General features: G+C 37.2%; 1 protein-coding gene across 2 annotated transcripts in view; it reads left to right on the top strand.

Moving 5' to 3' along the window:
* Nucleotides 1-9,633: 9,633 nt before the first annotated feature.
* mmp16a (matrix metallopeptidase 16a (membrane-inserted)) overlaps nt 9,634-27,992 on the top strand; it is a 57,515-nt gene continuing 39,156 nt past the window's right edge. The window contains exons 1-3 of one of the 2 annotated variants that reach the window (XM_087788892.1): nt 9,634-10,087; nt 24,487-24,635; nt 27,121-27,135. In XM_087788892.1, coding sequence (XP_087645018.1) covers nt 9,971-10,087; nt 24,487-24,635; nt 27,121-27,135 — 281 coding nt within the window. In that variant the 5' untranslated portion in view covers nt 9,634-9,970. The remainder of the gene's footprint in view (nt 10,088-24,486; nt 24,636-27,120; nt 27,136-27,992) is intronic. The other variant, XM_087788893.1, reaches the window with a different exon arrangement.

Here is a 27,992-nt window from a genome sequence, read left to right as displayed (position 1 = left end):
TTGTTTCTTTAAAATGTTATTATAACTAAATATTAAGGATATCCTTTGATTTTAAGTAGTAAATGGGTTCAAATACAACTAGAAACAACCGTACACTTCTTTTCAGGAAGTCTGTTCAGAACGTTCAATGCTAACGCTATGCAGAATAAAGAAGTTCAGTTTTGATCGTAATGTATTTGATATTTATCGTATAGATTATTGTGTAGCGTTATTGTACTGCCCCAAATCATATATACAAATAGATATACATATTTCTCAACTTTATCTTCAATATCTCCAACTTAAAACGATCCAGTGTTTGACACAATTGAACACACATTAATATCCAGTGGCATGAAATGTGACAGATGCTTTTGATTTCCTACAATCAAACAGATTTAATGGAGCTCAGAGGCATGGAATACATTTTTCAAAGCCAAACGATCCGTTAACAGAGAAGGGCGTAGCACCTAAAGATCTCTCGTAGAGTAGATGATGCAGTTTGTCAGTTTTGTTGGCAAGATGTCTGTTTTATTTCCAAAAGGAATCAAACATCAGTTTTTCAAGGACTGACTGTCTCAGCAGGATGTAACTGTAGGGATGGAAAACAGATCTTCTTGACAGATTGTAAGTCCTCTAATGTTAAAAGGTTCATGAATTAGGTCAAGTTATAGTTATATTTCTTTGGATCGGAGATTTTTACTCTTTTTTTATATTGGCACCATTGTTTTAGTCCAATCTGAGTGAAAAGCGCTCTGTAAATCAGAATTGATTATTTGAGATGCGTGTTTGTCAAGCCAACATTCCAGACTTAAACTTTATCATAAAGAACCTTGGAAACTTTAAGCTACCTGCACAAGGTGAGGTGAGCGAAAGACAGTCTCTGTTGGCCTCTTTCATGGCCACAAAAAAAAACCTGCTCACAAACATCTTTGTCAAGATATAACCCACATTAAATAGTACCTAAAATCTCTCCCTGCATTACCAGCATAGTAAAAAACTTGTTTTGAATGATGGTACTTGCTCTATGATGTTAATATAAGTACATTGATTACTTTATTCTGCATTTACTTTATTGGCTCCATATTAAGTGTAGGTACTGTATGTTTCAAAGATCATAGCAGTACCAGGTTAACCTTACATGGTGCCCATCTTGACAAAGATGTTTGTGAGAAAGTTTCATTTTTAGCAAAGGCTCCCTATTAAGTTAAGATGTGTTTTTAATATATTGCTCCGAGAGCTGCAGTCACCTGCAACGTCTCCCCAAAACAATGATGCTGCAGCACTTCTGTCAGCATTAGTTTCAGCAATTTAACCCAGAGTGTACTTAATAATATCTTGCTGTATGGACCTTTTTTAAATAGCTGTTTGTGAAAATTGTGAAAATCCACCTTCATGAATGGACAGTTATTAAAGCGATAGTTCACTCAAAGTTCAAACTTCACAAGGGTTGAGATTATTTTCAGAGTAAATTACTTTTTAGAGTCATTGACGAAAATGTTCATTTTATTGAAGGGACCGAGCGCCCAGGGACGAACGCCGAAAAGATGCTTAAAAACATCCATTGAACTCTGTACTGCTCGTCTGTACATTTTGTATTGTATTGTATAGTAATAAATGTATAATCCTGTAACTTTTCAACAGTAGCAAGCCATATGAAACGGAAGTACTCTGTGTAAATATCGCGAGCGCTTCCAGTGTAGACAGTAGAGCGTGCCCGCTTTGGAAGCGCTCGCGATATATACACAGTACTTTCAGAGTACTTCCCGTTTATGGGGCTGTTAGTCTTTCAACACCTGCCAAAATGAGCGTAAAATATAGATTATTAATTTTTTTCCAGAACAATTCTTCTCATGGAGGCTTCAATAAAAGACGGACATTATATAAGGCAGTATGACTGCATTTCGATGTTTTTAAGCATCTTTTTGGAGTTTCTTCCATTGAAGTCAATAGATGAGACGAAGGAAGAAAGAATTCGCTTCAAGCTTTCAATGACCTACTTCTGATTTTAGAGATTATATGGTAAAATGTCTTTGAAATGATAAACTATGAAATTCTGTCAAGGAGTCCACATGACTCTGAAAGTCATAATACCATCAAATTGATTTTGCTCATGGAAAGAAAGAACGATGATCACGACATAAAGTTACAATGCTAGCTATCAAAGGAAGTTTGGACACACATAACAGCAATTTTCCGGCCTGGCTGACCTTCGTTTGTTAAAGTTACAACGCACACTGGTTTCTCTTAATTTAGCCGATTGGTTTTTGTCATAATATTTTTGGAGGGAGTTTGTCCCTGGGCACTCAGTTGCTTCATATAAATGTATATATATATTTGTGTCTATAACAAACAAATTACTCAGAAAATAATGAAGTTTGGTATCAAATTTTGTTCCCAGCCCGGTGAATTTCTTGCCCTTTCCGACTGCACACTCAACAACTTTGACATCCTCATGAGAGTTTAGATGTTCCTGTCAAAACCTTGTTCCAAAGTAGCCAATGATGTTTTCCAATTCATCTGAAAGTTCTTTCACTACATTATAGTCGATCTCCTTCATTAGTAAATCCTAGAGCCTAGAGCTCTGCTCATAAAGGAGACTAAGAGGATTCATACTCTGCAAGGACTCCTGACTGCCATGCGACCAGGAGTGGGAGGATAGAGCAGAGAGAGAGAGAGAGAGAGAGAGAGAGAGAGAGAGAGAGAGAGAGAGAGAGAGAGAGAGAGAGAGAGAGAGAGAGAGAGAGAGAGAGAGTTGCCACAGTCCCAGCCCAATGTCAACTCTGTTACAGATACAGATTGCAGTGGGAGGGCTGTGTCCCATTTCTGAGCATGAGTAAGACTGGAAGCAGATGACAACACGATTCCAATCAAAAACAGTGTCAGCGAAAGAAAAAACTGAGTAAAAGATTTCAATGAAGGAGAAGATATCCACAGCAACCCGTCATTTCAGCACAAAACATAGATTATGTTGATCTTCGTATCATTTATATAAATAATAATTCAACTTATTTCACACTAACCAATCCTCCTGATTGTATTTTTTCTGCTATTAACACTTTTACACCCTTTGAATGACATCAAACTGGTAACCTCATAATACACTATTTAGCTACTTTATTGTCATGTTTGTGTAAACATCAGAAGCGTCAAATCGACGTAAATGTTTTTAAACGTAAAGGTAAGAAAAGCCTTATGTCAGCTGAGGGTCTGCAAAGAAACCCTAGAAGTCTCTCTATCAGCATGTAAAAGGAAGTTAAATAAGATTGAAATCTTGCAGGACCCAACCCAGATGTGTTTGTCCGGCTCTGGAATGTGCAGTTCTCAATGAGACAGGGAGAGAAACGCATGAAACATAAACAATCTGGAGGCTGCAGCTAAAATGAAATTCAGAATTTGTAAATATATGCTTATACTGTATTCACAATGTTAAAATCTGTTGGTTGACGGGAACAACATCCCTATGACTATCAAATTAAATCCCACCTTGAAATTCCATCAAGGTGGTGGTTCTGGCGTATCGCCGCTTCCAATTCCCAGGAACCATTAAGTCAGCATTTCCATTTAAAAAGATCATATTACACGGTTGCGTAAGATTGAGTCAGTCTTGCTGGCACAAACATTCGTTTACACTCGACCATGTCGTTTTGTCCTCGGGGGAGTACAGGAGGAGCTGAGGAGTAAATACGTCTATTTTCTTGTTTGTCCAAATATAGTATATATTTAGCAGTGTCCAAAATCTGCATTAACATATACTATAACATAGTACTTAAGATAAGCCTTTAAAATGTAATATTATTTCTATGTTTTTATCAATTGGTTCAATGGTAAATAAATATATACATTTCATATTAATGTCCATTTTTCAACAAAAAAACATTTTTCATTATACAAATAAATAATTTCTCATTGTTGAACCATTTTCTTTCTCCTTTTTTAAATCTCTGCCAAGTTGGTTATGGGATTGTCAGCATGTATCTTTCAACAAATTATATAATAAACGAAATACAGATTTAAACTAAATTTTATGGGTAACTAATCTGAAAACCCAACATGTTTCAAAGTCTTCCTCTCCAAGATGCAGTAAGTCTCTTGGCAAACAAGAGGTTAGGAGAGCAGTAATGACATGATAATGGCTTCACTCTTCCTCCAGCCAGCTGTAATCACGCCCCACTTTGTTTATACAATGAGTCCCTTGGAGGTGAAAAACCTTTGACTAATCACAGCAGAGAAGGTGTGGTTAGATTTAATCTGCATTAAAGTGCTCTGGATCATTTACTTTGAGAGTTTTGTACAAACAGACACAAACTGATGATACAATAGAGGTCAAAATCTATTTAAGACACACTCAAATCAACACATAACTTAAATGAAACTTTACTTATAAGTCAAGAACATGTAATCACATGTTGGTATTGTACGCGATTAAATCTCGGATCCACAGATCCACGGACTTCTGCCACCTGACGTCCAAATCAGTCAAACGTAACTGCTATTTACTGTATTTTCATATCCAATCATCTGTCACCAGGCCTGGCATCGTGGTTGATGCAAGACAACCGTTCATACAGTTTATAAAAAGCGGTCTCAGAGTGTGTTGAAGCTAGAGTGGCACATACAGAAGAAATCAGCAACGCTTGAATATCAGACTTAATTATGTAGAGCTATTTGCTGGAGACACTGAATGACAACCAGCAGCTGCTGGTGTTTTTTAAAAGCCCACTGATTCGATGGTTCAACGTGTTTACCAACACCTTATATTTAGTGCAACATTATAGTGGGTCACCTTCTGGTTTCTTTTTTTTTTCACGAGGGGAAGAAGATGCGAAGTTATGTCAGCATAGGCTCGTCCTCGTTCCTTCCATTGAAGTCATTATAAGAGCTGTTTTTGCTTCGATCTTGATCTGTAAGTATAGACGAAGGAAGAAAGAATTCGCTTGAAGCTTTCAATGACCTACTTCTGATTTTAGAGATTATATGGTATGATATCTTTGAAATGATAAACTAGAAAATTCTGTCAAGGAGCACACATGACTCTGTGAAACTCATAATACCATCAAATTGATTTTGCTCATTGAAAGAAAGAACGACTATTACGACATACAGTTACAATGCTATCTATCAAAGGAAGTTTGGACACACATAATAGCAGTTTTACAGCCTGGCTGACCTTTGTTTCTTCAAGTTACAACGGTCACTAGTTTCTCTTAATTTAACCGATTGGTTCTTGTCATGATATGAATAAGACTTCTGCACAACACAACTGATGGCCCAAACTTTATTAAAAAGTCAAGATATTAAACAAAGTAACCCAGACAAGACACACATGACTGACTGTGAATTCATCCAGAAAAAGATCATAGTCTACAAAGCATTCATGAGAAAAAAGGTGGCTACTTTCAAGAAACTATACTCTGTTTTCAGATATTTCAAATGTCTTTGTTGATAAATCCACATGTATTCATTCATAGTTTTTAAGCCTTCAGTAATAATATACAATCTCTATAAATAACAGTAAAAAAGCATGTTAAATTAAAGGGCGTACCAAACTTTTGGTCCGAACTGTATTTTAAAACCTTCCAAAATACACATGGAACTCAAGGACACTAACAGTATCCAAATCGCATTATTTAAACACGTTCCTTTTTTGAGTCATTTTGTGAAATAAACAGATAAATGCAGACTACACATAAACTCCTCTGTGGAGGTGACCAGATACATTAGGTTCTACACAAGGACTCGTATCCATGAGCTATGTTACCATTTCCAGGACATTGAGCTGCCGAGTTCATAGAGGAATTGAAAAGATACTCTCCTGCACTCTTTGACTTTTATATCAAATTTCTACATTTGACGAAGGAAGTACATTCATTTCCAGGCATGGTCGCAAGTGTACTGATGTTCATCTGTTTCTCTGACACGGATGCATGTGGACCCTGGTCTCGGACTATCTCACTGATCGACCACAGTATGTCAGGCTGAAGGACATCACGTCTGACACTGTGGTGCGCAGTACAGGAGCACCTCAGGGGACAGTACTGGCCCCTCTCCTCTTCTCCACTTAGAGAAGTCTGAAGGCTCAGGCAGTACCAGGTCACCAGTCTATACCTCTGACTAGAAATTGGACTCAGGGTTCTTCAAGTGTTCCAAATATCAACAATTTGATTGTAAACTATCTTGACTTGTGCAACTTTAACACCACTGACACAACCAGTGTCCAGCCCTACTGTGGAGGTGTGGCTCGGACTCTGTGGGTCACGGCAAAGACAAAAGATTTCAACTTCTGCTACATGCCAAGCCGGCCAGCACAGAGGTGCAGTCACTTGACAGCGACAGGGGCCTGGGTGTGTTCCGGTGACATTCAATCCTCAGAGTGGAGCCAAGAAGCTGATTCAAAATGTAGTGCTCATAGCTTGTCATGTTCGGTTGGCTCTGGTGGCTTGATTTATAAAACTTACTGGCAGAAGGTGACCCAAATATATCTCGGGTCCATTCTCGGATTCTAAAAAAAAAAAGCTTTTTCAAAATGCAACATGGATCTTGGCTCATTCCAAGGCTGATAAACCCAATATATACATGCATGAAACTAAGTTATAAAGGAAGCAAAAATGATCAAATCCTCAATATTTTGACAGAATTTCAACCACATAAAGTATGTTTACACATTGGCATTTAAAATCTTTAAACAGGTATATCATTTATGCTAGGTCTTCTTCCTGTCTTTCGTCTGAAACTACTTGCTAGCGATTTCTTTTTAAGTCAACAGCCTTTTTACTTTAGTAAGGGATCTCATTTAAAATGTATCACACGTGAGGTGGAAACCAAAGTTTATGAAACCTCGTTTCAGCAGCATTGACCAATATTTAGTCGAGTCATTTTAACAATAGTTCACTTTTAGTGATAAATACAATAACAATAGTATTTATTTAATCAATATATGTCTTTCAGAGACCCAGAGTAATGCTGATTTTTGTGTACATCAATAAGGAGGATACGTTGTCAACAGTCCTCTTTCCAGGTGTAGGTGAGAGGAGGGAGAAAGTTCTGAGGACACCTCATGAATGAAAGTAAATGAAAAGACGATGTGACTGAAACATACATGAGAATGAAGTGTCTGAATCTAAAGTACCATCTGCATCTTTTGCCTCCTTCTGTTCAGTTTATTTTTCATGCAGATATAAAGAGAGCCAGACGGAGGAGGCTGGTTTTATGCTGCCAGCAGAACCAGGAGGTCTGATTTGGAGCAGATGCGGCAGTTATGAGCGAGACTCATGTTTGCAAAGGAAGTCTTCTTCGTCCTGGCACAGCTCTGGCATCTGTGGGAGGACCAGTTGAAACAGACCTTAACTTTGACAAAAGGGCGAACGGCCTGAATGAGCCGAAGGAAGTGGTTGAGTTGAGAAAAGTCAGCGGAAGCAAACATGGGTGGAAGTTTTTCAGGAAAAGATGCAACTACTTTTTTTAGTTCTATTTTTATGAAGTTCTTCCAAAGACATCCCAATTTTTAAGAAAACATTTTGGCATGTGGTCAAAAAAAAAGTCACCACTCAGCATCACCTGAAACATTTTCAAAGACTTTTTCCCCTGCAGAGAACATTAAAATTAACGACAGATAGCGGCGATAAAAAGAAAGGACATGATGTCTGAGTCAGAAAATCTATGTCCTTGTTTGAACAGATTATTCATGCAATGCAAATTAAACATCATCTTCCTGTCAGTGGAGCGTGAGGAAACAATCTGATGGTTAAAGTAAATGAGTTCTTGCTGTTGTGACTAAGACAAGATCATATTTATGCGTGTTTTCCTAAACACCGTTTCTCATCTAATTCACGGAATAGTAATGTTTCTTAATGTAACAACACTCATGATTACACATTGTTTATGAATCGCACAAGAGAACAGCAGGCGCTTCATTTACCAATAATTCTGTTTCGCCCACGAGTGTGAAAGTGTGGTTGGATAATATTTTCTCATCACTAGAGACGCTATAATTTAACGTGCATTCAGTTTGTTTACATTTGCCTAAATGTATTTTTAATGAAACAAATGCCTTTTTTTCAACATTAGACAAGATAGACTTTTCTCAAGATACTATATTTGGAAAACCTATGACAATATTTTAGTTCAAACATTCTGGAATTACCTATGTTACATTATTGTTCCTAGAAAGTTAAACATTTCTAAAGAGGGAAATACTTCTGTGACAAACAATAGTCACGTGTTCATCCTTTTTTAGAGTAAATGGTTGATCGTCGATCCGGCTCATTGGATCTTCAACCATTTATATTAGCCGTAAAGAGTCAAGATTTGACCATATTAGAAGATTAGTAAATTTTCCAGGGAGGGTTGAGAGAGTTCTTTGTAGCGCTCTTATATAGGGCAGCAGCACGAACTTCATATATGGTCCACTCCTAATGAAAGAGGCAGAAACCAGGTTGTGGTGATGAATTCCTTTCCTTCCAAATGTGCAGTTGATGTAACAAATTAACCTTGAGGCGTCATCACTGCTGTGGGCTGGAAACCGTGATGATGCACAAGAGAAACAGAACACAGTTGCTCATCATGACTGACGGTATCTGTGAGCCCATCACTGCCCTCTAGTGGCTTCACAGATTCACAAGCTAAAACATTCCCTTCAGAAACATGAACTATTAGTGAATACAAAGCAATTGAGTGGTTTGTTTGCATGATTATGATGCGCTGCATGTTTAAGGTATTATGAATCATATATAGTAACATGATGCTGATGTGATCTTTCTAAAAAATAGTGAATAAGGAGACTCTGTTATATGCTGACCTGGTATAAAAGTCTATAGTATTTTTTTTTCATTCAATTTTTTTTTTTGCCATCAATATGACCACATTTTCCTATCTTCCTTTTTGAGGTGATATAAAGACAATATACCATATACCGGAATCATTCACAAAAACATTAAATAACGACATATATTTAATTAAAAAATCTTGGTTTAGTGTTAAAGATTGTTTTTTTTTTTAAACATACGTGGTTTATTAGTCTTTCCATTTCAACTTAAGTTTAAAAAGTTAGATTTTCAAAATAGATTCATATTCATTTTGTGCTGACATCACAGTTTGCATTAGATAATGCACAGTGACATAAGCATTGACGTGTTTTGAATGAAATACCTGATCAAGTTATTGTTTTATTTGCTACAGACCCCTGTTGCAGAATGAACTGTGTCCTAATGTTATTGTGATGACTCCAAACTTAAGACTTACTTCAACTGTAAAGTGTCTTTAGATAACTTTGTTATGATAAGACACTTTAAATAAAATTGAATTGAATTGAATTGTAACTTTTCCAACAGTGACCTGGTCCTATCTGCTTATGATAAGAAACCAAACTATTCTTCTGTTTACTATTGAATATGTATTCTTCAATATCTGGTTGATATTCTTGTGAGCACTTTTTTACATACTTTTTACATACTTTTTTATGGAATCCACATTTTTTACAATTGTTATTCTTTTAATCTAATCTTTCCTCTCAACCTGGCTGGGAATCCATCCCTCTCTTACTAAAAAAACATGTAGAAAAATAAGGTTTAATCCGAAGATGCTGCTCCTTCATGTTTTGCTTGCCAGGAAGGATGGGCGCCTGTGCGCATGCGCGCTGGCCGTGGAGCCCACAGTGTAAAACGAGCAGCTATGCCGCGCAGAGCCGTACACGAGCCGAACGCTTCCGCCTGGAACGACGCTGACGGAGGACCGACCCGGGGACCGCGGGACCGAGAGGCTGGCAGAGACAGCCGTTGACACTTCCCCACCAACCCCGGGAGAAACAAATAAAAAAACCCGACTTCCTCCGCGGTGAAGCGCGAGGACTTTCCGCGGCTCCTCCGAGCTCTCCACCGGGGAACAGACAGCGGCGATGCTGCTTCGGAACACTTAGGATTTTTCTCTATTCTCTTCTCTTCTTTTTATTTTTTTTCTACCGCTTGTGTTTCCGACCGGGACAGTTTTTGCAGCGATGGTCCGGCTGGCTCTGGGCGGCAGGAGATGCTGCTGGATGGGGACGTTATTCCTGCAGTTGTTGCTGTGGATTTTATGCGCCGTGAACGGAGAGGAGCAGCCGTTCAGCGTGGAGGTAAAAAAAAAAAACACGCTCTTGGTTTGAACGTATTTCTTCCTAAACATTTATCTTCCCCCCCATAAAATAAAAAACATTGGTCCAGTCCGAACATTGTTGACTGTGTGTCATCGACAACAGGCTCTTTGTTGTTGGTCCAGCTGCAGCATTTTTCCAACTCTTCTCACTCCTTATCACTACATTTTTTTTATTTACAATAAAGCAACAACATCTCATTCATAACTTCTAGAAAGTGAGGATGGTTAATATATTAAAAAAAAGAAACAGAAAAGCAGTCATGTGGTCATAAATAAAGAGCACATGCTTCACGGTTTGTTTCAACAGGAGACCTTATGATGCTGAATGAAAGCTGAATGAGAAGCTTTCTTTTCCATCTCTATCATGAATGGATTATCCAAAAAAAAAAAAACCCTCCAGGCTACGTGTGCTTGTAAAAAAAAAACCCAAAAAAAATCCCAGGGACTGTTTCCTTTTAATGCCACATGTAACAAGCATCACTGGACATCTGGTGAACTGTTCTCTCCACTGACAGCATAAGCCTCAGTCAGATTCTCTCTTTAGTGGATTTAACCTTAACTTTTTTTTCACCCTGCATCTCAATATGCACATGATAACAAACCCTTTAACTTTCTATAGAAACATGGAGTCATCATTATTTGTCAAGTATATCAAAAATAATATTAAGCCCACTCTGTATTTATAAGTCAATTGGACTTGTCTATCCTTCCTTAAGTTTTTCATAACTTAAAGTCGTTATTATAACCCATGCCATGAAAAGTTGGTACATATCACTGAGTCAATTTAATGTCATAGACCGTGTGATAACGGTTAATACATGTCAAATTGAAGTAAGACTTGAGAAAGTAGGAAACGAGCCTCGGACGACTCGCCTTCAGACTAAAGTCAAATCACTTTCCGACCCATTGTCTGATCGAATAAACACTCGTCCTCCAATCGTTCTTTCCAACACTGCGCCGTCTTCATCTCCTTCTCGGTGAATTTATCGCTGCAGCATTGTTCAGCTGGGTTTTTACTGTCTTGTGCATCATACTGAGCAACTAGTGTCTCCCTCAACACTATCATTTGGTCCTTGTTCGTCCCTTAAAGAAGTCTCAGTTCTGTGCTTCAGATGCCGTTTGAATGAAGCTTTGAGGAGTTATTTTGAATGTAAAATTCTGTCTAAACATCCTGTTCTTGTTGAGAATGTTGAGGTTTAATGGTGGTCAAAATATAGCGTCTCTCTGTGAGACAAAAGCATGTTTGTTTTTACAAGTATATAAGAGTCAATTATTAGTTTGTAGCAAAAATGAATGAAGACAGACCACTTCACCAGTGGATGGTCTTTAAATAGAAATGCAGCCAATAGGAAATTGAAGACCTTGGGTTGCCTTATTAATTTGTCTGGAAAATTAATGTGACTCACAAAAACATGAATAACTGATGGATCTCCTCAGTGATGAACTTTTTTTGTGATATAATGGCCAAAAGAATTTTTACTGGTATGATAACTCGGTGCATTAAAACCTAAAAAATGGGCAAAAAAGTCCAATGCCATCTCTTTAGCTTAAGTTAAGGTAACTGAGAGACTGATGTTACTTTGTTTGGTCGCAAAGTAAAGAGTTCCTGTAACCCTGGAACGTCTGGTCACTGTATTGATCGTATCGTCCAACTGTAATGACCGTCTGCACTTACTGCACATGTTGTATCAGGTCACATGAAAGAGATGATCCAGATCGTGTGGTCTGTTGTCTTGTCCGTTCTCTATCATTGTATATGGTGTAATATGTATTTAGCTGTGCTATTTTAGGAGTAAATTGCAGAGGTAGTCATGATGGTCATAAGGTAATTGTTTGTGTTGTGTTGCTGGTAATACACATTTCAAGAGTAAACATTCTGTTACTGAAACAAAGTTGTTAACACAGTAGTTCAACAAGCATTTTTAAATCAAATGTTATTGATAATGGGACAAGGTAGAGATAATTAAAGTTTATTTCGGTGTTTCATCAGGATTCATACAATCAAATTACTAAAATAAAGAAACCTTGATGTAACTGTAAAGTCGAAACATTTTCAGTATTCAATTTTAAAAATGTTATATGTTTGCTAGATGTTATTCTAATATCAGGAATATCGCAAAGTTAAATCACCTAGTGGTCACCTTTGTAAGTTCACCTTGGTCACACAGCTTTGATTCACTGTGAGAACTGATTTTTTTTTTATTGAATCATGAACGTTTTTATTTATCATTTGCCAGTGATTTTGTAAAGGAAGTGAAATGATCTCTTTGGCGCAGGTACAGTATGTGCGTCTCTAGGAATTGTTGGCTCATACAACAGCCTGGTTATTTACAAAGTTCCACAGTTTAATTTACGCTCATCAAAAACTGCTGGGAAAAATGTCTGTAGTTCTGTCTACATTCATTGTGCATACATGTAAGTTTAATATACAATTGGATAGTTTTCAAGCCACCAGTGGTAGTGAACAAGTCTATTTGTTAGATTTAATCATAGTGCTGGTAAAGAGTAAATGGCGTGGGTCGACTAGATGGGGAAACGAGCGTCTTGTATACGTCTACAGCAACATCATATTTTACATTTATGAAAATGCCTGAATGTCTACTAATAGTTAATAACTTCATGATGTTTACGTGATTACTTACGATTACTTAATAGGGCTGCACGATATTGGAAATATGTGAGATATTCAATATTAGTGTCTTGAATTGCGATATAGATATTATTGCAATATTTTTTCCTTCACCTAAAAATTTAGCCACATGCACGCGCAGTCGAGCGCAGGGGCGAGTACTGTAAGGGAGGTCAGGGGGTTTAGATAAGGAAAACGATGCGATATTTCCCTTTCGTTTATTTCCGTGCTTCTGTGCCGTCATGGTTGGGGAAAAATATAATTTAGAACGCTCAGTTTAGCGTTTCCTGCGAAACTGAGCGACATCAGAGAGGAGCTGCCGGCGTGACAGTATAGCACCAAATCAATAATAAATCCCACCTCCTTGTACACACGCATAGTTTAAATGCTAACTTGGCTCATTAGCATACGGCAAAGACTACAGCTTTACACTTTTTTCTTATAAGAACGCTGAAAACGACTGAGACGAGATGAAAAGTATTTACAATATGTTGCTTTAGCAAAGGATGTTGAAACAGATGAACTGATGACTGGATCACTAGTGTTTGAGTAGCAATCATAAGTTAGTCTTACTTCCTTGTGTGTATATATATATATATACTGAGCCGCTCTAAGTCAGCCGGCAAGACGCGTCGCCATAGCAACCGATCCTAGCAAGCTGCGCCGCACAGCTCACAGACAGACGGAGACGTAAACGACAACGAGACATAGAAGTACAAATTGACAACTTTACAGAACGTGACACTGATTGGTCAAAGTTTGGATTTAAGAAATACTTGATTTGACTGATTGACTGATCAATGAAAAATTATAATTTATCGCACATGTTTTTGATATGCATATCGCACGTGCCAAGATCGCAATATCGAAATTGTTTTGAGACATCTTGCAGCCCTATTACTTACGTTACGTTTCGTGTCTGAACAAGGAGAAGCTGTCTTTCCTGCATTTTATACAATTCAATTCAATTCAATTCAATTCAATTTTATTTAAAGTGTCTTATCATAACAAAGTTATCTCAAGACACTATACAGTTGAAATAAGACTACAGTTGATTAAGGAAAAATAGATCCCAGCAATTCAACAAAGACAAAACTGCAGGGAGAATTCTGAACTGCTCTAGTAGAAGAACTCACATTTCCCCGATCCTTAGAACTCTTCACTGGCTTCCAGTTTCTTTCAGGATCAATTTTAAAATTCTGGTTCTTACTTTCAGAAATATTCATGGTCAGGCTCCTCCTAACATAAGTGATCTGATCCAGCCTTACACCCCAGCTCGGGGATACTTTACTTACTTACTTACTTACTTACTTACTTACTTTTCTAGTTAAAATCGTAACCACAGAAAATCTATTTGGGGAATAATCCTGGTCTCTAATGGTGTTGACACTCTAACCAAAACTGTCACTGAATTGTTCCGGAATAAACACAGGAACTGATTGATGGTCAGAGTTGAGCAGATTACGATGTGTCCTTTGCAAATTGTTTCTCTCCATGGCTGGATCAGGTAAACGGGAGCGAACAGAAATTGTTTGTGTTTTGCTTTTGAACAACATGTAGCGTAAATGTGTCACCGGCACATCGTCGGCTCATTCATATTCTCCGGGGAAGATGCATCAGCTTCTCTTCATGTCCCCATGCTCGCGAATCTGCATAGTCAGACAAAATGTGCCGCTGCACAAATATGACAGAATGATTAGTAATACTGCCCCCCCCCCTGTTATCGCATCAAAACTGCGATTGGATTCATCAAACCTGCCTCAGCTGACTGTCACATGTAATTTCAGGTCTGCACGGGAATTCTCGGCCTGTTGCTATTCCTGTCAATGAAGGGAATATTATGAAATGGGCCGATCGGTTACAAAACAACGTAGCAATGATCTCAAAATATTTCATGTGTGGGCTTCACTTCCCTAGAACCCGCAGCAAATAAAGATCCACAGCCACGAAGACACCGGACATCGTCTTATTTAAAAGGTTGTAAAATAACACTACAATGACATCATTCTTTTCTCATCCAAACTATTTGGTTTAGGTTAAAAAAAGATAATTTTCAATGTCTTAATTAACACCTTTTCCTTTGGGCAGAACTTGATGTACTTTTTTCAGATTTTTAACTTTTGTGACCCCAAGACTCTCATTTTTAGTTTTCTTAGTAACGTTGCATTTGTTAATGTTATTTTTATTCACATGCAGTCTTTGCCCTCTGGGTGCTGATGCTTCTGTACTCCTGCCGATGAACTACTTTTCGAAACAACATTTTGTACGATTTAAATACTGAAAATAAGGTTGTTGCAGCCATGAATAAAAACTCTTAGCACAAGTGGCTTTAGAAGAATTGTTTGCCAGGAGTCAAGTGATGTCAAAAACATTTAACACTGGGAAACTTACTGTGTATTTACCGTAATAAATGACTCTTGTTGAATAAATGTTCAGCAAAACAACTTTAAGAAATATGTGCGAGTAGTTTAAAATACTATTATGATAAGTAAAGTATCATTTTCCTCATCCTTGCTTTTTATTCAAGTAAGGTTTCAGGATAAGCCAGTACAAGTAATAATATTTAGATCTTACCCTTTATGTTTTCAGTCTGCTTTTGTCCAAGTTCTATCTTTTCTATTAGGGGTTCTCTTGTCTATCATCTGATTTTACTGGGCATATAAATATTTATAACCTTTTTTTGACCAATTGGGAAAAAATATATTTTAGATGATTCAAAGAATTGTTCGTCTAAAGGCCAAAGATTAGCCGATCCATTTTAATTATGAAGATATAGATTACTTCTAGATCGGTCTGAATTTATTTCCGAAAATTCAAACTTCTCCATCATGTTGACCAAGGGTTGGGAATATTTTCCAGAGTAATCTGTTCTATAGTCAAAAACGTTTGTCTGTTTTTTATGTAGCGACTGGAGCCCAGTGGTCTTCGTCTTTATCTTTGTCCAAATATATGCTTAAAAACAACCACATACCTGTAATGTCCATCTTTTTTAATTGTTCCTTAAAATATTTTTATAAATCTATATTTTAAGTTTGTTTGTAACAGAAATTAAAGGAATAAGAAGCCATATAAACTAATATCGCAAATGCTTCCAGTGTAGACAATAGTACTTACCCAGAGTACTTCCTTTTTTACGCTTGATGAGGGTGAGTAGAAAAGGAGTAGAAAATAAATACAATTTGAATTTTGGTTGAACTATAATTTTAAGGTATAAACCAGTTGATTGAAGATGCAAAATGTGGCTTCTCCGATATCGTCGGGCGTGAAGATTGTTAAGCTCTCGTTTGAGAGTAAAAGCAACAGAACAACACGGCAGAAGTGTTTCAACTTGGATTAAGTACGGTGGCAGCACGACTAATCTGAGTGAGTCTCAAGGACCACATGGAGACAACGTTACAAGTGACGAGGGATCTGTATCTTGCACTTACAGTATGTTGCACTTACAGTATGTTGCTGAGGTGTTAAAACACCTCCTCTTTAATGCTTCATGTTCTCAAGTATTGTTGCTACTTCAGCAAACGGCACGACACAAACGGCAACTTCTATTTGGTCCCATCGGTAAACATGGCAAAATGTTTTCTTTTAATCTATTCGATGGATCGCAATTCACTAGAGTTGTATATTATTTTCTCACAATCGATACAGTACATTTTAAAAATAAACACAATTTTTCTGAGCTGATACATTTTCATAATTGTTTTTTATTTTTATACCACACCAATAGATGCGCACACAGACTATGGGTTTTTGTAGAGCAGATTTCTGTGCCACCAGGGTGTCAGTTTGTTCACCCAGTCTTTGAGATTTGCACAGCACCTGCACTGACCCAGATGATTCACACGCACAAACACACCATGCTATTTCTGCTCAGTGTTTTTCCAAGCCATGCTAACTGGATTAAAAAAAAAAAACAACCATCCTCTTAATATCATCTCAGACCTTCACAGCCTTTTGAATCGTTTAATCGTTTGATAAATGGAGGTTTAGGTACTGGTTGAACTCTTAATTTGAGGCCATGATGATGAATCTGGAGGAAATGCTTAATTACCCATGATAACCATTACATTACCGACTGATGGACAGTGTTTCTCCAGGAACATTTGGAGATATAGGGGCGAGGACTCGTGGTCGGAGAAGAGGGTGGTTGTTAAGTGGCAACGTAGTGTTGTCCTTTTTTTTCTTTTTTTTATGAAGCTCAGCACCACACCTGTCCATTCCAATCCGATGCTAAAATGTTTTTTCGAGGTTTTTAAAAATAAACGAAATTAAATAACATCATGCTTAAATTAAACTATTATAACAGCGTTTTATTCAACGTTAGTCTTTGTTTACTCTTGTCTCATTAGTCACCGCTGACTTCTTACCATGTTAATGGATGGTCGACAAAAATATTCTGTTATAATTTTCGTTGACAATCTTTCAGTAGTGTATTCATTTAGCAATCATCCACCTTAACTGTTTCTAATTGACAGACTTAAGATTGCAAATTATTTCATTTGTTTCATATTTAAATATGAGTATTTCATATTTGTTGTTGTTTTTTCAGTTTTTTGTTTTTTTTTGTTTGATTTGCTTTGTATTACTGTGTTTCTTATATCTACCTGATGGGTGACCTGAATAGAAGTATTTTTTCGTATGTATACTACATATTATGGATATGTCATCTATGTTTGATGTGAATTGACAATAAACAAGTTAAAAAAAATCCTATTTTAACACATTTTTTTCAGTAAAAAATGCCTGATCGATTTGATAAGACTTGTTAAAGAACCTGGAATTTCAAACATTCAGATTCTTGCCACTTGTGATAATGTGATATTTCGTGCAACTCGCAGTGCTCTCTACACTTTGTCTGTGTAGAGCCAATATTGTATTTTAACACCACTAAAAAGTCGTAGCAATACATTTTGAGTCGGGCAGTCGCATGTGAAATACAGTCTTCAGCTTTTGCCGGAGCGAAAATTGGGGTTTATGCCATGTGTCATAATTGACTAATCTCCTCCTAAGCTTCTCCCTCTGTGTGTTGTATTTAGAAATCCCAAATGAATATTAACCTGAACTGTGACGGTCTGATCAGTATGTATGATCAGACTGTGACATTTCCGTGTGGCATTTTTGTGACATTTTTTTCCCCCCCATCAGCGCCACAGAGGTGGCAGACATGGTTCGCATAAAAACCCCCCATTCGCGTGTCTGTTCGGGGTTCAAGTGTTCCACAATGTTTCTCTTGAGACGGTGACGCTCGTCCATTTAATGGTTTAAAATCTGAATCAAGTAATCAATATTAGATGCTTCTGTTTATAGGTTTGTGGATAATTGTGTGGGCAGGAAGACTGCTGTTGCCCTGGAAACATTGGCACACTTGCCAATGTTTTCTTCTTTCTGATGAATAATTCAGGGTGAACTGAGATGGTAGTTCTCCCACCGGCCTGGAATTGTGCTCCCGTAAGGGCCCCTGTGCTGAACTGCCTTCTTTAAACAATAAAAGCTCTTACAGTTGTGAAATGAAATTATTAATTTGACACACCATTTGTGACAATTTATTGTTTTGTTGACTCTTTTTTAACATTTTATGATCCTGTCACTTGTCAATAAAAATACTGTAATGATTAAAAAATAATCACAATACTTGACTTATGTACAAAATGTCAAAAATATACTGTATAAAGAGTATATTTGGTTGAAATGGTAGTTTGTGCTTGTATGAGTAGATCAATCAATTGCATGGAATTTTATTTATTGGATAACTATCTTTTCTTTTTTTTTTTAAAGGACCTGTAAAGGCGTAACCATTTCTGAATGATATTTCTTTGTGTACTTAAATCATGTGGATGTTTTTCAATGATCTGAAAATAACATTCAATGTTTTACACCCATCTCCTGTTTTAGAAAAGTAAATGTTGTTTTTATGCACCTGCTGTTATTATATTGCACTTAAATATGTATCTTGTTGTGTAATAATTCACTGCTTGTAATTCACAAGGCTGTGTTCTAATCTTCGTCCCTGCAGGAGGCTAATTTGGTTCATTTATCAAATCTGAGTTGAAGTTTTTTTTTTTTTTTCTCCACTGAAATATGCACGTGATGTAAGTATTGTATCATCAGAGGACTGAAACCAATCCGTGTGAAATTTGAACTGGAAATTCCCCAAGTATTGTTGCTTATTGCTCCTCGTGTTTCTTTCCTAACCAGCCATAACCTCACAACACAGCGTTTGCCTTATTTCACAATGGATTTCTCAGTTTCATCACGTAGATTTGTCACAAGCTTCCAAACACGAGACGGCCTCTTGCTAAACCGTCTGTGCTTGTGATTAAGTTTAAGATCAGAGACGGATACTCGGCGCTTACGTTGTCCAGGTGATACACTTGGTACTCTCTTGTCGAAGTTGCTTATTTACATTGTTCAACTGTCACATGTTGCCGCAAACAATGGACGCCTATGTGACTTAGTCACGTGCTGTAACTTGAGGTACCACGCTGCTATCGGCTCATCAGTCCCTAGTGTCTCTTAAGACTCACTGTTGCTATGCCAACATGACTTCCTGGGATACGCCTCATTCATAATTGAGGTGTTGAGTCCTCGCATGTTGGTAGATATTTAAGACGGAGCAGCGGCGATAAGCTTCGCTCTGAGATTGTTTCATTCATAAACACTATAGTGTTTCAGTCACATGTGAACTGGTTTAATTTTAGATTGAAGTATTTTTGTGTTTGCAAATAATCTTGTGATAGATATCAGTGTTTTCATTGTAGCTCTCAAGAAAATATTTAACTTTATTTTACTTTAAGTGTTAAACTATATTGCACAGGTGTTGCTATATTTCCTCTAAGTTTGTATTTATTTTAAATAAAAGTCTGGTTGCTCAATAATAACTTTTTCTTTTTTTCCAGAGTGGCCTTTTACAAGATTGAATATTTTTGTTTCTGGCTCCGCCCAGTGTTAGAACTGTGTCATTGCAATACTGTGAAAACTTTGTTCTGCTACCACTTTTCAAATAAAAACAAATGTCATCTCTAAAAAACAAAGCTTTAAAGTATTTTTTTTTTTGAGAAGGAATTCAGGTGGTCGGGTTGCCAGGGTGAAGTGGTGTTGTGAAGAGTCCCATTAAAATGATGACAATAGAGCTTTGTAGCCAATTATCACAGCAAAAACGATCTGAAAAATGTACTTATGGGTGTTTAGAAAAAGAGCCAGGTATTGTGTCTTGTTTTATAGGTATAATGTGTGGTAAACTCTATTTTAACAACTAGCTATTTTTCCATGTGTAAGACTTCCCTGTATATTGTAGAGGTTTTTCTTCTCTACCGCCAAAATGTGTCTTTGCATATCAAACAAATGCTCCCTGGCAGCTCAATTCAAAGAAACTTCTCATTAAAATAAATGACTAATGTTAATCAATGGCTTTGCTTTGTAACTAAATGTTACTAAACCGCTCTGGTTTAATCATTTTTAATTGTCCTCGGTGATCTTTTCAATCCCAGTGTGTTCCACTATTGTTTGTAGCAGAAATGCAGGACCATGTGATCAACACCAGCCTTTTCCATCTCATTACTATTACACCACCCAATTCCAGCTTCACTTAATGGCACCATCTCTGCACACAAGCCCTCTCTCATTATCCATTTGCAAAGTGAAGACGCAGAGGAATATCTGTCTCATTGAATAAGGAGGCTGTCGAGCCGGAGTCCGCCGCTCTCAGGAATCCTGACATCGGCAGAACGCTGGGAACCATAGATCATGAACAGAAAGAGGGAATCGATGAAAAGGAGAGCAGCGGCGAGAGAGAATAAAGAATGAAAAGGGATAAAAAACAAAGGGACAACGAAGAGGGACCTCTGACTCAGCTATACGTCTTTAGCATCCTCTCCCCTCTGAAGGGTGTTTTAGAAGAAGATGCTTAATTACAAGGCAGGTCGCGGAACAGGCGGACACAGCACTGAGCCGTGCCAGAATAGATAGAGTGCTCCGAGTCATCCTAACTTATCCTGCTCTTTATTAAAATGCAGGGAGATGCTTTGAAGAACTGCTACAGCAAACGCTGACCTTTTCTGCTTTTATAATTGAAGCTCGATGTGTTTTACTCATTCTTTCAAAGAAGGGACGGGCTACAAATGTGGGGATTTGATTCAGAAATCTCAGTGTAAGTGCGCTCATGATCGGAGGGAAAGAGAAACCTTTTCGATAGACAGCAGATTGCTACAGTCCGAGGGGCAGCATCTAGTTTGAAACAATTGGCTGCAGAAAAACTGGATGCCCAGTTGGAAAAAAACAAAAAACAAACAGCAAATGTCTTCCCAGTCATAATGTAGCTTTCCTTTACTGTGCGTCTTGTCTGGAGACTCTGAATGTATTTCCAAGATGTCTTGTGAACTCAGATTACAGCAGTTCAGTAACAGACGCTTCATGTCACGATGACCACATCTTTATTATTCAGTCCATGCTCTAGACACGGTTTTGTTTTTTGATGTATTTTAGCCTTTATCTCAACAAAAGGAAGGCTTGCGTTTTACCAAAATTCAGACACAGATTCTACTGATGCACGGAATTATTTTAGTTGCACTTGAAACATCTTAAGACGTTTTTATTTGTTCAGGCTTTTCCTTGATTTTCTGGAACTCCTGTTGTGTTCTCAGTTTTATCTTGACCTTTAAAGTATTTACTATATTGAATATTGTTTTGATTGTTTAAGCGCTTTATGACCCTGGTCTGGATAAGCGATATATATATAAAAATGACTTACTTACTTACTTTCCACTGATATCTGTATAACCTATTTAAGAACCGAGGTCAAAATGTAAGGATGGATGGAATTCAGCATATTTATGAACTCTAAGGCAATAAAATGTTCATTTAGCCGAAGTATAAAAACAAGGGATCTCCTGAGTCTCCACCGGCAGCCTGTTGCTCTCACACTCCAATTTGCAATTAGGAGGCTGGGATACAGTGAGAATGACCCGAGATATATGGTGTATTTGGTCCGTCCAGGGAGATGAGTGAACATGAAAACACCCACACATGTAGTGTATCAAAGGAAACTGAGCGGGATTTGTGATTTACTATTGGATGTGGACTTTCAATCTACTTCTAAAAAGAAGTTGTTAAACACTTCAGATCTTTTTTTTTCGCCTTCATGTATTTATCCATGACAAATGTTACAAAAGTATAGACTCTACTTTAAAACAGTTAGTCCATACATAGATGATATCAAATGATTGATGAATGATATTGATGGATTTTTTTTTTAATTGGGTTAGGTATTAAGTTTATTATTAGTATAGAGCTTTTTCTTTTTTTCTCGGATTACCTCAATTTATTAATTTTATTATAATTAGGGTTATAAATGTGTATTCAAACGAATCAGTCAATGCTAGTGAGAGTCCAATGCCATAGGGAAAGAAGTATTTAACAAAGAAAATCATAATATTTTGTCCATTACGACTCAGGATTATTTTTTTTGTAGCCGTTTTTGTGATTAACTGGTGCTTAACCTTAAGGAAAGTAGATATCTATGTTTACAAGACTTCTTGGTTGTAGGTTATAATATAGTAAAGTTTCTCATCGGGGGGGTTCTTGCAGGAAATTAAGAAGCCTACAATGCTTCTATTTAATACCAACGCAGGTTTTTTAGCTACATTTCATCTTCAATGTCTTCTCAAGAAAAAACTTTGGTGTAGTCAAGTGTGTCAAGTGTGTCAAGGTCTCAAGACGAGTGAAAGCAACTCGCGTCATTTTCTAACTTACAAAAGAGTACAGCAGTCACAAAGAAGTGTGGGGAAATCCATGGGAATGGAAGTGAGTGAGAGATTAAGAGTGACATCAAGTGTTGTGAGGAGAAACCCCAGGCATCCATGACCGTACGAAGATGAATGAATCATGACATATGTGACATTTTGACATGTGTATTGCTGACAAAACTAGGACATAAGTTAATGCTCTGGAGCGTGAAACTGTTCAAGTATGTTTTTATAGCGTGTGACACAAAATATCTAACAGAGGCTGAACTGAAGACTTTTCATGTGTGATATTCAATCTGTTGGAAAGTACCAGACATTATTTGTATGATATTGTTGTTATTGTCTTTTTGATGAAAATTATTTTCAGTCACTTTCACGTATTGACCATCCTGTAGTCATCTGTTGATATAGTTTATAAGCCTGGAAACCTAGAGGCTTAAATATAATACATATATTGGTTGAATTACGTCAACGGGATATTTACACTTTCAACCAGATGTTTGCATTTGATATTGATCTGATTAAATCTTGTCTTCACTGTGAATATGGTTTATACGTGACATATACAATGAAACGGTACAACTATTTCTCATGTTGCATAACACAACTTTATACTTTTGTTCTGTTGTTTAGAAATGGTTTGACTTCTTGTTTCATTCTCCTCACTTGCTGTCACACCATGTTTTTGTCTTCCAATTCCATGAATTCCCTTTTGCTGTTTGTGTGCCGTCCTGAGCAGCAGGCTTCTGAAATAACTGAAGCAGCTTGAAAACACTGTGTACAAGAATAGCATTTAGTTTTCACAGCACAACTCTGCTGGATGAGGGGGGAAAAAGGGTTTGAGGCAAATGTACAACCCAACTGCAGCCTTTTGAGATGGGATGTTTGGCTTTTTTGTGCTCTTAGGATAGATCTGTGCTGGTGTTTCTTTGCATGCTTAATGACAATGTTTAAAATCTGTTAATAAAGCAGTCAAGGAAGGAGAGACCTCGATCTAAATCCTTTAATACCTCTTCTGTGGAAAGCCCAGTTAATCCCCAAATGGTACATACTGGTCCCGAAGGATGAGCTGTGATTCCCTCAGCTGATGGGAGATGAGGTCTGTCTAAGTGGTTCACCATCAAGGTCAGAAAATGTCACATGCTGGTTAAGTTGGCCATTGATTTTTGAGTTTTAATCATCGTACTTTTCTGCAGTACCGTTTGACAGAGAAATATGAGAAATAGAGGTAAGCCATAAAAGTAGAAGAAGGCGACCCATGAGGTTCATGGATGTCATAAAAAAATAGGTGTGACTTGGTAGGATGGGCAATAAAGGTTGATTTGGAGAAGGCTGACTTGTTGTGACCGTGTCTGATGGGAAATGTAGCGAGTCATGAATTTAAACAAGATTAAACATGAGCTCTTAAATGTATACTCGCTATAGGGACACCACAACTATACAAGATTATAGAATCCTCATATCACCATACTGTACTACTCCCTTTGATTTCTTGTAAAGAATTTGATTTATTACTTTTTTTAAAATGTCTGTAGTGTTTCTGATTCGACCAACAACAACAACGTCTCTCATCTTTGCTCCTTCAGCGAAAAGGCTTTACAAAATGGTTTAGTTCTTCTCCTTTTGTGAGTTGTAATCCTTGTCTTCCTTAAGTGTTAAGGCTAAGCATGACCTACATGGGCTGTCACAGTTTTATTTGGCATCTCAAGTATTAGGTTAAAGCTTGCTTACAAGTTGAAAAGTATGTCTCGGATTCAATTTGGCTCATTTTAATGCAAACAATTAGATGAATTCAGGGGATTCTTGACACATTTGAAGTTTGGCTTGAGACGTTTCAGTGATGTGGTGAGAGCAGGGACGTGAAGAGAATTTGGATCATCCTTTATTTATTAATTTCCGGGGCAGCAGTCCAGATCTCTGGAGAGAGAGTCTGATAAAAAAAAAAAAAAAACTTGTCTTAAGCATTTTTTTCCCTACTATATACATTAACGGTCTGACTCTTCTTCTTCTCAGGCATGGCTGCAGAGGTACGGTTACCTCCCCCCTGCTGACCCCAGAATGTCGGTGCTGCGTTCTGCTCGAGTCATGCAGTCTGCCATCGCTGCCATGCAGCGACGCTACGGCCTCAATATCACAGGAACACTGGAGGGCTACACTATAGAGTAAGTCTCGTCCCGATCACATCAGATCACTGCGGACTCGTCAGAGGTGCAATCGTGGGGAAAATAAACTTTTTGATTCAGAAAAATACTACTTTTTACAATTTTAACTTGGCTAAAACGCACGTTAAAATGAAGGGTTGCATCACAGGGTTTCTGAAGCTAACTATTCATTTACTAATTTACTTGAATAAAAACTATTTATATCTACTTAGCTGGAACGTTCAGCATTGTTTGATTTATATTTTCAAGTTTCGTTGAAATGACTGTTTAAACTACAAAGAATTTGTCAATTTCAACTCAGAACAAACGTTGGAGTTAAATGTTTTCAACAAGCTAAGCTAGCAAGGACAGCTTAAATAATGGCCTTTCATAATTAACCATTTCTCCATTTATTACGGGTCATTGGCTGGTACGGTTAAGATTGGCTGGTTTTTAAATTATGTGAGAACTTCCCTGTTTAAGACCTTGGCTCCTGCAAGTCTTTGAGTAATGCTATTAACAGTGACATCTGTGATGTTGAACTCTTCCTCTTCACTTCTCTCCTTATCATGAACATGTTCTAAAGTTTGACCACTTTATAACATTCCCTCCCATCTATAATCTCTGCGAATGAGAGGTTACGAGAGCAGAGTCCATTATGAAGAAATAATGGCTTCACTTTATACAAGTCCCTTGAAGGTGGAGACTTCTGGGATTGATGATACGGGGTGATGAACCTCCATGCTTGAGCAATCATAGATGTGGGCGTGGTCATAGCGAACAAGATTTTATATTCAAGAAAACAAAGAATTTTCAGTGGGCGGGGCTTAAGATCATTTTCTAATGTAAATATTTAAATAAAAAGAGAGTTTTGTACAAACCGACACGTACTGATGAGTACAATAGATTCCAAGATCTATTTAGGACACACCTAAATCAACACATTAGTAATTAGTAGTAATAATTAGTAATTAGCAATTTAATGAATTATGGAATTGACAGGACAAGGGTGTATATAAACCTACTACTAAAAAGTTATGGTTTTTGTATACAAAAGTATGCTTCGTAAAAGAAAGAAAAATTGAATTTAAATTCATAATCCACATTTTATCTATATATTTTTTAAATTTAACAATAGACCTGCTATTTATTTGTATCTTATTCTCACTATAAATAAATCAAATACTTTTGTAGTGAGTCGTTCACTTATTAGACAAAGATCAATTAACTTTCAAAAATCAATTATCTTTTAAACCAAACAAGGCTCTTAGACTTTGTTTACATGTTTGTCCCAAAAACTGGTGTTTTGTTCTTTTCACGGAGAACAAGTGCTTGACGAGTCCCACTTTCATCCCTGCTTGGCATTCTGGATGCAACAGCTGTATTTTGCTAGACACCGAGTAACCCTGACATGGATTAAGTGGGGCATTTTAATTTGATCAAAGAGGCCTTTTCGCTGAGAGTACACCTCCATTGTCAGATCAAGGAGTGCAAAATGGCACAATGTTAATACTCAGTGGAACAGAGGGAAGAGCAGAGCGGTGGGTTTGTCAGGTTCAACATTTGATCAGTCAACCCCTGGAACTCTGTGGGAAGGAGCAGACACCAATGCCATTCAGGTCTGAAGGAAGAAGGACTTAAGAACTAGTTGTTCAATCAAAGTTTAAATCTGACAGCTGAACGTGCAGAGAGTCGAAATTAGATTGAAGAGAATATAAGGCAACAATGACATCCAAGTCATAACGCGAACATTAATGGTTGAAAAGGATGTGAAGAAAAAAAGTATTGATACTAAACTGTACAGAATTGTACTGTAGTCATTTTTAAAAGATTGATTATTTACTTTTTGCACTACCTTAGACCAGAAACTATCAAAGTTGCTTTCATTTCTTTCTGTTATTTATAATAAAAATGTAGCTTGTGGTTCTGTTAATTTTAACATGTTGTATCGGAGGTTATTTGTTTTTCTTGTTAATAAAAACATTTACTTTAAATAAGGGTTGTTTTGTTATCCTAGACCTAGTGGTATCGAAAAAGGAAGCAAGAATGGAATAATTTCTTGGGAGTTAAATTATTAATTTCTACCTTCCCTGTCCTTAACTGAATGCCATGGTAATGGGGAAAATTCTCTGTAAAGGTTTAAAAATAACTTTGAAATATTGCTGGGAATACTCGCCCCTGACATTCTACTATGAATACAGGCAACTGAAATTCTATTTCTTAAGCAAAAGTCACGTAGTCCATTGACATTTCAAGCGGGAGCCGCCTTAACCTTTTGGCACCACGCAGCTGCTCGTTCTTACCTACCAGAAACCGCGAACCAGTGTTCAGTGACATTTGTCCTCAATCCAGCGCTGAAATACCACATATGCTACAGGTTGCATCGAGCTCCGTTTGACCGCTGAGCTGTGACATGTCACGATGTTGACCATAACTTCTGGATGAAATGAGATGGCACTAACATTCTATCTTTTTCCCCTTTTCCCTCTGCTGCTCTGTGCTGAAGCAATAACACAGTAAGGTGAGGTTTGCCTGCGTGATATGTGTGGAATGATGTTCGTGTCAAATAACTTTCTAGACTTTATTTGCTTTATAACATGCAGCAATAGGTCGTATGAGTCATGCCGGAACTCAGAAAGTCTTACTTGAAAATAGGGTTATGTGATCTTGAAAATTGGTCGCAGCATACTGGGTTTCAAGTTCAAAAGCCTTTTTCGTGAATGGGGCTTACTTTGCTCTTCATGAGTGTGAGTAGAAAATGAGTGAAATCTTGGGAGAACCAACCCTTTTAGGCTCCTTCTCGAAAACATGACTCCATAGGAGACGAGCTAAGAGCGTCCACAGCAACACAAGACTGTTGATAATTTTTTTTTAAGCTTTTGGAGAGTGAATGATTTAGTAGTCTTTAAATTGAAGAAGAAGAAAATACGTTTCAACTGTAGCTTCTTCGGCCAAGAATGCATTTATGATTCATCTATGTACTTATTGGATACTCTGAAATTGCCCTGATAGTTTAATGTAGGCTAGTTAATGTATATATCTCACGTATGAACTAATAAATATTGGGTAATCATAAAATTATATCCAGTCAGTTTTTTAATGTAAGGGCATGAAGACTGGAGAGACTTAAATCTTCATTAAAACAGGAATTAATACCTTGGGAAACGCGTTTATTTGTTTCCTTTACAGTAAAATTATTTCAAAATTACAATAAGTTTGATATTATTATTATAATTTCATATTAAAACAAAAACAATCAGCTTTTGTTTTATGTGTTTAAAGAAGTCAAAGGGTTTTTCCATTGTATCCATGGCGTCTTTTATGTATTTAAAGAAATATTTTATTCAACTTAACATTGCTATCTCTCGTGTTATTTTT

Source organism: Callionymus lyra, chromosome 4 (genome assembly GCF_982586985.1).
Source record: "Callionymus lyra chromosome 4, fCalLyr1.hap1.1, whole genome shotgun sequence".
In the NCBI taxonomy this organism is placed as follows: domain Eukaryota; kingdom Metazoa; phylum Chordata; class Actinopteri; order Syngnathiformes; family Callionymidae; genus Callionymus; species Callionymus lyra.
The sequence above is the reverse complement of the archived record's forward strand: the minus strand, read 5'-3'. Positions and strand labels throughout refer to the sequence as shown.